Source organism: Vitis riparia, chromosome 11 (assembly GCF_004353265.1).
Source record: "Vitis riparia cultivar Riparia Gloire de Montpellier isolate 1030 chromosome 11, EGFV_Vit.rip_1.0, whole genome shotgun sequence".
Lineage (NCBI taxonomy): Eukaryota > Viridiplantae > Streptophyta > Magnoliopsida > Vitales > Vitaceae > Vitis > Vitis riparia.
The window spans coordinates 14034636-14049613 of NC_048441.1; the positions used below are offsets into that span (position 1 = coordinate 14034636).

Here is a 14978-nt window from a genome sequence, read left to right on the forward strand (position 1 = left end):
TTTATTGTCCAAATCCAATTTTTTGGTTCCTTAATTTTTTGAATTTGTTAACACAATCTATTTTAGTGCAATACAGTGATATGAAATTTTGATTGATTTCAAATTTAACTCGAAATTTAAAATTGAAAACAGATAGAATCAAAATTTTATAATAAGTTAAAGTCCTATACAAATATCTTAAATGGAAGTATCTTAGCCACTCAAAATTTCAAACTCGGCAGCTGCAAAATTTCTAACTTTGAATTGACCGTCATCTGCCATGTACTTAAACCCCATCCCTAAGTATGAGAATATATACATTCGACAGTCAATAGCAAACTGGGAGCTGAAAGATGGAAGTCCCTTCCTGTTTGTATCTTGCAGTACTTTATGGGACTTTTTTAAGTTTACTACTTGGTTATGGAAGTTTAGGGTGTTTGGAAGAAGAAAAAGTTGGTCTTTTGCAACTTAAAACTTCCATCAATCACCCAAATGGCACAACCCTTTCTTCTTGGGGAGGGGAGGTTGGTGATTGTTGCAGATGGGAATATGTCACATGTGATAACAAAACAAGCCGAGTTATCCGACTTTCTCTCTTTACAATCAGAGACTTTGAGTTGGGAGAGTGGTCCTGAATGCCTCCCTACTTCTTCCCTTCCAACACCTTCAAAATTTACATCTGTCTTTCAACGAATTGACAGGTTGGTGGCTCTCTCTCATGCCTATGTTTTTTTAATATATTATCATTCCATCTTCCATAAATTAATATGATTGACTTTTGACTACATGGATTGAAAAATCATCATAATTTTTGACAAAATATTTTAGGCTGGTTTAATCTAATGTTGAAGAAAAAAATTATTTATTCGAAAGATGAAAGAAGTTAAAAATAAAAAATAATTTTTTATATATTTAAAATCCCTTTTTGTTTATTCCACTGTACAGTACTACCTCATTTCTATACTCTAAATATATATATTAATGTTATTAATTATTTATAATATTGTATACGAGAGCTAGGGATTAAATCTTTTACTTTAATTCATTAGAAGTAATGAGGAAAATTTTACTTTCTCATCATTATTAATAAAAGAATTAAATAAAATTAATTTTCTACTAAATTAGTTATTTACCTAAGTTGATTAGAGATGTCCCTAGTTAAGCAAGTCCTCCTATCTTATTTGTGTTTGATACCATATGGATAAATAAATAAAAAATTTACATAGGTAGTTGGATAAAATCACAAAATCTAGACTAGATATAGATTGGGCAAGGAGGGAGATGATATATAGCAAAAGCATTCCAATGCCTGTTTCTTTGCTGGCCATTCTTTAGTAGCCTTGCTAATAAGAAAATAGATAAATATATTGCATTTCCTAATTATCTGCAGTTGAAGTTGAGGGTACAACTACCCGTATGAGTTGAATGTTTGCAACACTTCAATGGCTTCTTCCTAAGTACTGTAAGGATGCACTTGTAGTAATTTATAAAAGACTAATGTAGTATTTGTATTTTTACTTAAATCTAAACAAAATTTAATGTAATTTAAGAGTATTAAGTATTAAATTATTTATTTTTATTATTATTTTATTTCTGTTAAGTATTAAATATTAAAAGGATGATAGTTGTATTGAGATTGTGTTTTGATTGTTTCCAAAAGTTATTTTTAGTATTAAGCAAAAAGTAAATTTTGGCTTTTTCTATTTAATAAAAAATAAAATAAAAAATAAGTAATAAGTAAAAAAAGAAAGTTAAGCCAAATTATCTAAAGTTCAAAAGCAAATTGAAAATTGGTTTTTTCTATTCAATTAAAAAGATTTTAAAAAAAGCAATAAGTAAAAAATAAAATTAAACCAAATTGTCTATAGTATGTAAGCAAATGGCATTTAGTATTAAATTAAAAACAAATACCATCTAAGTGTTGTGTCTCCCAGCGAAGAGGAATTTAGAGTGTGACATTGAGACGAGGAAAAGCAAATAAATATATTAAAAATTATGAAATGATAAAAAGAATTTGATTTGGAAGTAAAGGAAAGAGGTGAAATAAAAATTAATGGTTAAAGTAAAAGTATACCTATAAGATTGAATGTTGGGGTCTATCATTCCTTCAATACTTATCCAATGCATCAACTATGTATTGGACTTAGATAAAGTTGAATTTCATAATTAAATGAACTCAACTTGGGGAATATTGTAACAATAGCCCAATCCTCAAATCCTCATAAAATTATTTTCTAAAGCAAGCTTTAATGATTTGATTCCATTAATAAAGTAACTCTCAATATGACCAGTTATCTATACTTGTGTATTATCATACTTTTGAAACTAGCTTGTTACTTATTTGGGTTATAGTAGAATGATGGGCTTCAGCAAGTTGCAATAGTACAAACTTGCATTCCAAATTTTAGGCATTTTAAGTTTTATTGCAATTGATATAAGTAGTTTTTTTCTAATTGAATTGAATAAAACCAATTTATATAGGCTTTTGGTTGAACAACGTAAATCATTATGTAAATTTTGTATTTTTTATTTTTATTTTCTTATTTTCTTCTTCCTGTTATTATCCTTTGTCATGGTTTTTCACAATATATATTATCATTTTTTTTCCTTTTTTTTTCTACATCCTCATACTCTAGTTTTTATTCATTTTAGTTCTTAAACATTCTCAGCTAAAATTTTAAGGTAATCTCAATTACTCTTTGTTTAATTTTGTAGTAACTATTTTGAAATATTTTATTATCTTGGATATTCTCATCAATGTTTCTATTATACCCACTAGCTAAAAATTAGTTGGAACTTTCAAATCCACAAGCAATAAGTATAAATATTATTTATTTATTAATATTGCAGACATTCAAGGCATACTAAGATTGAAAAAATTACGAGTTCTGAATGTTGGAGGGAATCCTTTGACAACAATTCCAAATTTAAGTGCCCTACCTTCACTCAAGGCTCTGGTTCTTTACTTCAATCATATAAATTCTTCCCAATTGCAAGGTGTGTGCATCTTAACTCTAATAAAAGCATGTGGTATATCTTCAGTGCACTCCTAATACTAACCTATGTATCATTGTTTGATAAAACTAAAATATTTGAGCATGTTGGAGGTATTGAATCTAATGTTTAATAGTTTAATGGGTAGTATTCCACTGATTATGTGTGAAAAAGAAATTTCACAGAATAAGAAATGATACACATCTACCATATAAATAGAATGATACACATATGGATTTTAAGGGAACCCAAAGCCCAACCCATTATAAAGAACACAGCTATCTGCAGGGGTAGAGCTCACCAGCTCCTCAAAAGTCTACAAAAAAAAAAAATTCAAAAGAAAGTGATTACCAATTTACCATAAATTATTTGCGTGTGGAATGGAGAAAATAATTTAGATATGTAGAAAGTAAAATTTCAATGAAAATTGTAAAAAATAATTAACAAGATGGGGAAAATGGTAAAGATAAAGAGGAACAAGTTCAATTGGTACTTGTATAATAAATGTAGGTGCAAGTATTTCATGATTGAAATATCCAATCAAAATTTTGATTTAAAAAAAGACTAATATATATATATATATATAATAGTCTCTTTAATTTTTTTTCATAATAAAATGATGATCTACATAATTTCAATTTATTTAAGAATATAAATGAAATAATTATACATGTATGATTTTTTTTAATACGATAGTGTTTAAAAATATTTAAAATTTTATTTAAATATTTGTTTTGTATTTAATTAGTATACAAAGAATTAAAAAAAAATAAAAAATAGATCATTAAAAGATTATCAATATAATTTTTAGGTTTCCAATCAATAGTTTAATAGAATTTGAAAATAAAATAACAAAAAATTGTTTTATTTATTTATGGTATAAAAAGGTTTATTTTTTATATTTGATTTTTTTTTTGTATAAATTTAAAATTAGTATTTTAGGGAAGGTAAACTAAGCTTTAGTATTTTTGTGGCATTAAATAACATCACTTTCCTTATACCTAAGGCACCTTTCTTCTATGTTTTACACTCCATTTACCACCTTTCTAATTTTTTTCCATCTTTCATTAAAATTTCTCTAATTATTAACTTTTTTAAAAAAATGAATATTAAGTTTATTGGGTAGTAGTCCATCTTTTATTGTCTTCTTAATGGGTTCCTTAATTTTTTGAATATGCTATAGCTCAATTCAAGTGAAATCCAAGAATACGAAATTTCAATCGATTTCAATTTTAACTTGGAACAGTAATAATAAGTGGCAATTACAGTATTCTTACAACTATTTGTTATTTCTTCTCTTAGTCCTCTCTCCATCCTTTTTTCATCTCTCTTTAAATGCTTTTAATGCAAGATTAGATTATGTGTTGCCCCAGGAAATTAGTGTATTATTATACTTTTTCAACTAGCTTGTTACTTTTTTGAACAATTGGTAAGCAATTTGAGTAGGAGTTGTTGTAAGAAACAAAAGTGCTTTTATGTGCCTTAGGGGCTTGTTTGTCTGATTTTTAAAAAGTCAAAAAACTCTTTTTCATGCTCAATAAGAGTTTTTATGTCTATTCCATTAATTTTATTTAAAGAATTTATGATTTGAAAAAGGGTTTTGTGCAAGCTAGGAAAATGTAGTTTTTTTGTAGATGTTATATTTTGATTTTTTTTTTCATGTTTAATAAAATTTTTATAATACCAATATTGTTTTCTAAAAATTGTGACGGTTTAAAACAAAAATAAGAAGCCATCGCAAAGACTGTCCGTGCAGTTTCTGTACCCCCACCATGTAGGGGTTTGATACCCTGGCCTCTAGGCTATGTAAATGAATCTTTCATTTATATATAGCCGGCCCAAGAGTTGGCAAAAGGCCCACATGCAATAATAAGGCCTTGGCTCTGATAACTAAGCCTGGGCCTTGGGCCAGGAACAATGGATTTGGACTGGGCGTGGGCTGCATCAAATATTTTTCGCTTGGATAGGAACGCAAGGAACCTAAATTAGAATTTCAAAAATAAATACATAAATAAATAAATTTCAGGACAAGTCTTATTTAATATCACCAGCTCCCAACTATAAAAATCATAAGCAAGATAGGCTGCCCAGGGAAGCAATAACACCAGCTACAACCTGTCTTCTATAAAATTATGATTTTGTGAAGCGACAATAGCTTATAATGCCTTCTAGATTGCATACCAAATTTTAAATATTTTAAGTTTATTGCAATTGACAAAAACTAGTTTGTTTTCTAATTAAATTGAATAGAACCAATTTATATAAGCTTTTGGTTGAAAACGTAAATCGTTATGCAAATTTGATATTTTCTTCTTCCTATTATTATTCTTTATTGTAATTTTTCACAATCAAATTGACATAAATTAGTTTTTTTTTCACAATATATAATTAAGATAATCTTAATTACCCCTTCTTTGATTCTGCAATAACATTTACAAATATTTGCTTCAAATAATTAAGTTATATTTAAAACTATTTTGAAATATTTTATTGTCTTTGATATTCTTGTCCATGTTTCTATATGCCCCTTCTTTGATTCTACAATAACATTTACAAATATTTGCTTCAAATAATTAAGTTATATTTAAAACTATTTTGAAATATTTTATTGTCTTTGATATTCTTGTCCATGTTTCTATATGCCCGATAACCTAAAATTAATTACAAGTATAACTTTCAAATCCATAAGCAAGACATATGAATATTATTTATTTATTAATGTAGGCTTTCAAGGCTTACTAGGATTGAAGAAATTACGAGTTCTAAATGTTCAATGGAATGATTTGAGAACGATACCAATTTTAAGTGCCCTACCATCACTCGAGGTTCTAAATGTTGGGGCCAATAATATAAATTCTTCCCAACTGCAAAGTGTGTGCGTCTTAACTTTAATTAAAACATATGGTATACCTTCGATTCTCCTAATGCTAACCTATTTGTCCATTGTTTGATAGGACTAAAATATTTGAGCAGGCTGGAGGTGTTGAATCTACAAGGGAATAGTTTAATGGGTGATATTCCTTCGATTATTGGCACGTTAAGCTATCTTAAATCCCTATCTCTTGGCTACAATGATTTAAATGGTTCTTTATCCATAGAAGGTAAGTGGCTAGGATTTTGAATTTTATTATGGATTCCAAACATAGATTTGTTAACTAGTTCCCATGTGAGTGCTATTTTAAGTTGCAAATATACTTATTCCAATTTGTAAAACAAGCTTTATTAGAGTTAGAAAATAAAATTGATACAACTGAATTTTCTTTAATTACATTTCACATTGCACTTTTTATGATTTATCATATTTTGATTTAAAATTATAGTTTTAATCATTTAATTTTTACCCTGTACTTCCTTTATGATTCATCAATTTTTTTTTTTTATCTAAATTGAACTTTTATCCACACACATCACATTGAGTAACACCTATATACAAAAGTATGACTTATTCCCAATTCTAAATTTGATTGATAAATTTAAGTTTGATGACGCATGAGTAACACCTATATACAAAAGTATGACTTATTCACAATTCTAAATTTGATTGATAATTTTAAGTTTGATGACGCATGCACATGTATAGACATCATGTTGAATATCACAAATAAGTATGGTTTATGGAAATTCTAAGTTTGATTAATTGACGATTTTGAGTTTGATACAAGGAACTCAAAAACACAAATGTGACTTATTTGCAGTTCTATGTTGAACATTTCAAATCTATTTGGTAGTAATTATTGGAAGTATTTGTAACATTTCTAATACTTATTTTTTTCTTTTTTTCTTTTATCAAAAAAGTTATTTTCAAGTGGCAAAAATGTTTAAAATGTTTTCTAGAATCACTGTAAAACAAGGTTTTAGCTAAATTTGAGTCCCTTGATTGGTTGTAGCTTCTTGATTAGCATGTCAATTTTAACTCTCAAAACTTGTCCCTCCTTACATGAAGTTACATAGAATCAATCAATAAAATCCATTCTATGGTCAATTTAATCATGTTCAAGGTTGTAGTATAGTAAATCTTAGGCTATGTTTGGTTATTGGAAAGTTCTAAAGAAAATAATCTTAAAGAAAATAATTTTGTTTGTTTGATTGTAATGTGAAAAAAATCAAAGAAAATTAATAAAATATAATTAAAATCAGTTAAAATCTTATACATTTTCAAAACTTTAATGTTATAATAAGTGAATTGAGTTTGAAGTATTATATATAAATAATTCATTCACTTTAATGTTATGTTTGGTTGCTAAAAAGTATAAGCAAAATAAAAATAAAATGCCAAGAAAAATGATTTTTTTCATATTTAGTTTTACTATGAAAGAAAATTATATATTTTTTCATTATTTAATTTTTATATATAAGAGTTAAATAAGTGAAAAGAATTTAAAGTTTTATTAACTTTAAAGCTATTTTTTATTTTGCTTCATTTTTTCTTTCCTTTTACCTTTTCTATTTTTTTGTCCTTACATTTTTAATCAAACTTTCTAGCAACCAAACATAGCATAAATCTATTTTTTATTTTTCTATATTTTTTCCTCTCTAGTTTATTTCCTATTGTTTTTTTTTTTTTTTCATATTTTAGTATTCCATTTGCATCCTTTAATTTGCTTTTTACCACTAAAATTTCCCAATTAACTCTATCACACAACTTTAAAAAAATTTAAATAAAATAATAGTGTCAACTAATGGATGTAATTGACAAACATTATTTTAAAATAAATTTTAAGAATTAAAGGAGAAAATAGTATGAGGTATAATATGTATTGAAATTATAAATGTAGATTTGAATGATGAAATTTTCTTTGGCATATATTTTAGATATTAATAGGCAGATGTTTAGCTTCTTAAAAGACTGAGGGGGTAAACATATTTATTATTAATAAAAATAAAAATATTATTAAAAAATATTTAAAGTTATCTACAAGTTACCTTAGGAATTGTGGTGACGTATATTAGCCAAGATAATCCAGAATATAATTTTTCCTTTGTAGTTATTGCCACTACTTTTAATTGTAATTGTAAATTACATGTTTCACTTTTACAGGCCTGTGCAAACTCAACCTTGAAGAGCTGGATCTTAGTTATAATGGATTTGAGGGTAGTCTTCCTGCATGTCTGAACAATTTGACATCCCTACATTTGCTTGACCTATCCGAAAATGATTTCTGTGGAACTGTTCCTTCATCTCTCTTCTCCAATCTGAAGTCACTCAAGTATATTTCTCTTTCTAAAAATCATTTCGAGGGCTCAATCTATTTTGGTTCACTGTTTAACCACTCCAGACTTGAGGTTTTCGACCTTCAAAGAAATAACAAGGATTTGAAGGTTGAGATTGAAAATCCAACACGGTCATTTCCTTTATTTCAATTGAAAATCCTCCGATTATCCAACTGCACCCTCAATTGGCAGGTTGTACCCAACTTTCTTCTGAGTCAATATGATTTGAGAGTGGTCGACCTTAGCTACAACAATATGACAGGAGGTGTCCCGACTTGGTTATTAGACAATAATACCAAACTAGAATACCTAAGCTTTCGATGTAACAGCTTGACGGGTGTTCTTGATTTGCCCTCAAATTCAAAACATTCCCACATGCGTTCACTTGATTTCTCCTCGAATTGCATTCATGGAGAGCTTCCACCTTTCATCAGCTCTATTTTTCCAAGGTTGGAGTCCTTAAACTTGTCTGGAAATGCATTACAAGGTAATATTCCTTCCTTAATGGGTGATATGGAACGGTTGGAATCTTTAGACTTGTCAAATAACCATCTCTCAGGACAACTACCTGAGCACATGATGATGGGTTGCATCTCATTGGTGCTTTTGAAGCTATCCAACAATAGTTTACTTGGCACTCTCCCTACAATATCGAACTTGACACAGTTAAAATATTTGTTTTTGGATAACAATGACTTCTCGGGAAAGATTTCTCATGGATTTTCTAATAGTTCTTCCCTACAAATTTTGGATATCAGCTATAACTCGTTGACGGGTCAAATTCCAGATTGGATTGGAGACTTCTCAGCCTTGAATGCCCTTAACTTGTCTAGCAATTCTTTGGTTGGTGTTGTGCCATCAGGCCTTTGCAAACTCAACGAACTACGCTTTTTAGACCTTTCTCACAACAAAATTGGCCCAACCCTTCCTCCTTGTGCCAATCTAACAAACATGAAGTTTTTACATTTGGAAAGCAATAAACTAACAGGACATATACCCCATGTTCTGTCTAAAGCTACTTCTCTTATGACATTGAATTTGAAGGATAACACCCTATCAGGCCCAATTCCCCTTTGGATTAGTTTACTTTCAACATTGAGGGTTCTTCTCTTGAAAGGAAATCAACTTGAAGACTCAATTCCTCTTCATTTGTGTCAACTCAAATCAATCCGCATACTGGATCTTTCCCATAATCATTTTTCCGGAATAATACCTTTTTGCCTAGATAATATCACATTTGGAAGGGAAGCTTCATTAATAGATGATACATTTAGTACTGATGTCGAATATAGTATTGATGAAGTCTCACTAATGCCTTTTCATGACAGTCAACTTTCTGTGTACACGGCTCTAGGTGTGAATTTTGAGGTATCAGCTGAAAGTGAAAAAATAGAGTTCATAACAAAGAATAGGTCGGAATCTTATATGGGACACATCTTCATGTCTGGATTGGATCTTTCAGGGAACAAATTAACAGGTCCAATTCCTCCAGAAATTGGAAATCTAAGTGGGATTCATACTCTAAACTTATCGTACAACCAGTTGATAGGATCTATTCCAGAGACATTTTCCAACCTAAAGGAAATAGAAAGCTTGGACCTATCCCACAATGGATTGATGGGTCAAATTCCACCACAGATGGTAGAGTTAAACTTCTTGTCAGTCTTCACAGTCGCCCACAACAATTTATCAGGTAAGACTCCAGAGAGGAAGTTTCAATTTGCAACATTTGAACGAAGCAGTTATGAGGGCAACCCTCTTCTATGTGGGCTACCATTAGAGCGCAGTTGCACTCCCATCAGTGCCCCACCAACAGTCAAACCACTAGTTTCAAACAACAGAGAAAATAACTCTTGGGAAGCCATATTCTTATGGAGTTTTGGAGGATCATATGGAGTGGCATTCTTAGGCATCGTTGCTTTCCTCTACTTGAACTCCTCTTACCGAGACCTGCTCTTTTATTTCATTGGAAAACATGTCCCTTTTTTTCGATTATGGGGTTGATAAGCTAGTTCTAGTGTTTAAATAAATGAACTTTTGTATATTTGTATGGACCTGCACTTTTCAGGTGCATTCCTATTTGATGTCTTGATTCGCGCTTTTTTATTAGTGAAAAACTAATTTATGAAATCGAAGTCGACCATTATTTATTTTTATTTCTTTAAGAGAATACAAAATAAGAAATAAAACTCTAAAAAATATGACTCCTTGATTTCAAAGTTTCGCTTTGAAAACGCGAATTTAAGTTTGAAGGTCACATTACCAATCAAGAAGGTACCATAATAGTAGCACCCCTCTATGCCCTAAAATTGGTCTCTACTAAGTAAGTTGGAGTAATTTTGGTAATGAATGGGTAAATAAATGGATACCATGGATCAAAGAATATGTCAAAACATGCACACTCAATGAGCAATAATAAAAAGTAAGCGCTTGGATAAAACAAAAGAATTAGTTCACAGACAATAATGTCATAGCGTATACAATATGCATTCCACCTAATATCAATAAGCAAGGACATATCAACACAAGGATCACACAAAGCAAAATCAATCAATCATAGGAATTAAGCATAAATACGAATATATACAAAAAGTTAAGGCAAAGGAAGGGTACATTGGAAGGATTTTAAAGCACTTTTGTAAAAGTTAAGTAACAAGTAATAAATAACAAATTGCACTATAAGCATTACATACTAATAGCTTTTCATCACATCTAACAAACAATTGCAAACAAAGTTCACCCATAGACCTTATTTTAAAGGTGAGAGGAATGTTAGTGTACCATGCTTAGTAAGGTATAACGATTTTTTCCAAGACAATATTTAATTCATAAAATACAATAACATTGACTCAAGAGGGCAAACTTAAATCTAACTTACTAGATGCGTACTAATAAGAAATTGAATATGATTAAAGAAACACAATTGAATTCAAAACCATACAAAATGGAATTATAATTGAAGGTTACTTTGTTTGATTAACACTATACTATTCCTCGACTAAATAATTCCTAAAATTGTAAAGAATTTAAACATCCACAAAATATTTTAAAATTTAGTTTGAGAACTAATTACTTAAGCAAATGAAAATTCAAATAAGAGATACAAAAGTCATTTTTAAAATTATTTGATTTGTTAGGACTTATCGAGTCGCATTTCAATCTCCACGCGTTTATCCCAAAGTCTGCTTTAATTGTTATCATGAAATTCAATCCATGTATATTCAAAATCGTTTTTAAAACTTTTTTCAAACACACTTGACAATTGAAATCAAGTAGCAGAGAATACAAGTTTAATGGACTAAGGGAACTAAATTATTTAGAATGGAAAACTAAATGATTATAAGGGTTTAAAACTTATTTCAAAACAATATATCATCTAACATGTATAAAGTGCCATTTTGAAGTTCATTGATTTAAGAAAACTAAAATGGGAGACATTTTATGTATCTAAACAAAATGAGAAATCAGGCTTTTAAGAAACAAAGAGTTTCATTCCATAGCCCATTGTCATGCATCCGAGGGCTTTCAAAAATTAGAATTTATATTTTCAAAGTCAGATTTTAAAACCATTAAAATTCAATGACAAGTTTAGATTATTATGATCAAAAGTTATACACTGATATTTTGTTTTTTTTTTTGTCATTGTAAGATGGTGATTTGTTGGTTATCTAGATCAATCACCTTCAATCACTTGCATTTAAATATAGGTTGCCTATATTATTTAATCAATCAATTAAAAATGTTATTGTTATTTCCTTTTTCTTGTTTAAACCATAAAATTTCGAAATCCTAACCTTCCACAACCCTTTCAACATCCATCCTCACTTCCTAGAATTATTGTTCATTCTTTTATTTCTCATCTATTCAACCATTTATGTATTAGTCCAAAAGTCTCTCATTATCACATAAGAACCATAAAACAAATGAAATTCCATCTTTATGGTCATTCCAAGATACAATTAAAAAAATGAAAGACTTACATAATGAAGAAGAATTTCCAATATACGATTTGATCGCTATCAAATTAAAACTCATTATGTTAACTTAAAATCAATGTAAATTAAGAAGAGGTTATTATACGTCTACAATTAAATCCGATTACTAGGTATAAAATTTGATTCCCCCCTATACAAACTCTTAAAATAAGCAAATTCCAACAAAGCAATATATATTAACATTGTCTATTACCTAACACTTAATTAAATTGTCAAAATTTTAAAAAAACTACAAATTAACAAAGCTAAACCAAATTATCAATAGATCCCATCATACTTCTAAATGACATCAAACTATTATAAATTGGTGGAAAACGAAGAATGATTACAAATCCAAGTTTAAAAGTAATTAAAACTAATTTAAAATTACAAAAAATACAACCTGATAAAATTTAGTCAACATGAAATTTCAATTGAGACGCTAATTAACCACATAACAATCAGATTAACATAACACAATAAAACTGAGAAATCCAAATTCTGAATTCTGTACAATATTGTGATCAACCTATAACAAATAAGATTAAAAGATAATTCAAAGTGTTATTTAAACAAAATGACATTATAATTAACAAGGATTTCAGAAAGTTTGTAATATAAGGACTTCCATCAATCTAGTTCATTTTAATTCATAGAGTTAAAAATCTTAGTATATTGAATTAAACTAGATTCATGGAAATTCCAAGTAATCACCAGTCAACCACGCAGAAAGAGAAAAACTAAAATGAACATTTCTTAAATTAAAAGCCTAGATCTAAAAACTATGAAATCAATCACATCAACTCTTAATAATTGATACCTTAAATAATGAATTTGTGATCATGAGATAACATAGTCAGAAATTATTAAATAGAGATCTACAAGAAACATCAATTTATGGTTGCAACAAAACAAACCAAACCAAATACCCACAAAGAAAAAGGGGAAACGTCTAGATCCAAAATTTCAAGTACATCAACTTTTAATAATGTACTTGAATCTCTAATCATGTGATAACCTATTCAGACTTTCCTAAACAAAAATCTACAAAAGAACATTCATTTATGATTACAGCAAACAAACCAAACATCAACAAAGAAAAGCAAGAAGGCAAAAAAAAACAGCTCAATTTTTCAAGACAACTGAATCCATAGGACGAAAAAAAAAAAAAAAAGAACAAACTATTATCAAAAAGCATTTAAACAAATCTGATATAAATCAACAAGGAATTACTAGAGGCCATCTTAGGTTTTTTTAGAAAAAAATCCAAATCTAAGGTAGAAAATGCAGTGACCGTAAAAAATTCATTTCAGAATTTCAAGATAACCAAACACAGATCAACAACAGGAGAACAGAATATAATCATCATATCTAAAATGATTTGATCCAAAGAAAGAAAGGCAAAGCCAGAGGATCATAGGCTTGATTTTCACGAATACACAAAATAATTAGAGAAAATGGAGCCTGAAAGGAAGACGAAGCATATAAAGTTAAACAGTCGGAAACTCTATTACACTCTAACAATCTAGACTCGTACCAAACACTCTTCCAAGAGATCTCTCAACCCTATCCTTTTCTCTGCCCTCTTCTTAGCCGAAAAAAATTACAGTCGAAGAGATCCCTAACAGAGGCGGTTCCCCTGCTTTTATACGACCTCTGGAAACCTCCAAAGAGCTCTGTTTTCACAAGACCACACCCCCTTAACCAGATGCAATCAGCATGACTCTCCCATCGTCCTCCTATATTCTCGGCCAAACAAGCCTTATTAGATGAAACTAACAATCCCGCCCTATTTACAGCCTGAAATTTAAAATACGAGCTCAAAAACACAAAAGAGGATAAAACCTAAATAATAATAATAATAATACAAATAAATAAATAAATAAAATAAGATAAAATAGATACAGTGAACCAAACTTCACCTTTCCAGCTACGTCAACACGTCGGGGAAGAAAACCAGCACCCCAAGTACTTCACCTTTCCAGCTACGCCGAGAATTGCAGGACCAGAAATGGAGCTTTCAAGGCCTGAAATGCAAGTTTTGAACCAAACTTCTCACAAACGCAGCTCAAGCCATTCCGAAGAAAGTTGCTGATCAAGTTGGAGTTCTCATCAATGGCGTCGTCGATCACTTCGAAGAAAGGTCAAAGAGGATGGTGTGCTGGCTGTCGTCAGCAGTGTAGAGAGAAGCGATCGGGATTGAAACAACAGCTTCGAAACCGAAAACAACTCCGGCGAGGTACGTGAGTAAGAGAATGTTGCTCGGCTTAGGCTGCTCTTCTCTTTCTTCTATACTTCGCTTCTGGCACGGCCTAGGCCGTCCAGTAGTTGCAGCTGAATTCTAGAAAATAGTGGATGGAGGTGCAAAGCTCGGGTGAGAGAGTGGCAACGATGGGAAGAGAACTGAGTTGATGGGAATGAGAGCTTTTGTTACTGCCATGTGAAGTTGGGAGAGAGAGTTTGAGAGAGAAAATATAGGAAAATGAAGATGGATAATATGGATTCATATGGTCTGGAAAGAAGAGAAAGAAAGCTAAGGGCAGAAGAAAGGAGGTTGAAGTCTGAGACATGGGTATGAGAAATGAAGAAAGAGTGGACGGCTGATGGGTGGTTGCTTGCAGTCGTGGCAGATTATATGAGAGCTTTTGACAGTGAAATGGCGGCAAGGACAGCTAGTGGGTGGCTCCATGCAGTGTAGCTTGGACGGCCAGGGATGTCGTTTGAGACAACTGTGTTTTCAACCCGTAATAATTAAAATAAGGTATCCAACCACCCATTGATGATAAAGATACGAGACTCATTTTTATTTTTATTTTTATT

The 14978-nt window shown here is 30.1% G+C and overlaps 1 protein-coding gene across 1 annotated transcript; it reads left to right on the forward strand.

The window, feature by feature from the left end:
• Positions 1–8640: 8640 nt before the first annotated feature.
• Positions 8641–10314, forward strand: LOC117925303 (receptor-like protein 1). The gene is made up of 2 exons (XM_034844290.1): positions 8641–8671; positions 8943–10314. Exon 2 carries the CDS (start codon positions 9136–9138, stop codon positions 10186–10188), a length of 1053 nt encoding a protein of 350 aa, XP_034700181.1. The 5' UTR covers positions 8641–8671; positions 8943–9135; the 3' UTR covers positions 10189–10314.
• The last annotated feature ends 4664 nt before the right edge of the window (positions 10315–14978 follow it).

Bases quoted from the DNA above. Each gene is read 5' to 3' on its own strand.
- LOC117925303 (XM_034844290.1), top strand. From the start codon at position 9,136: ATGAAGTTTTTACATTTGGAAAGCAATAAACTAACAGGACATATACCC.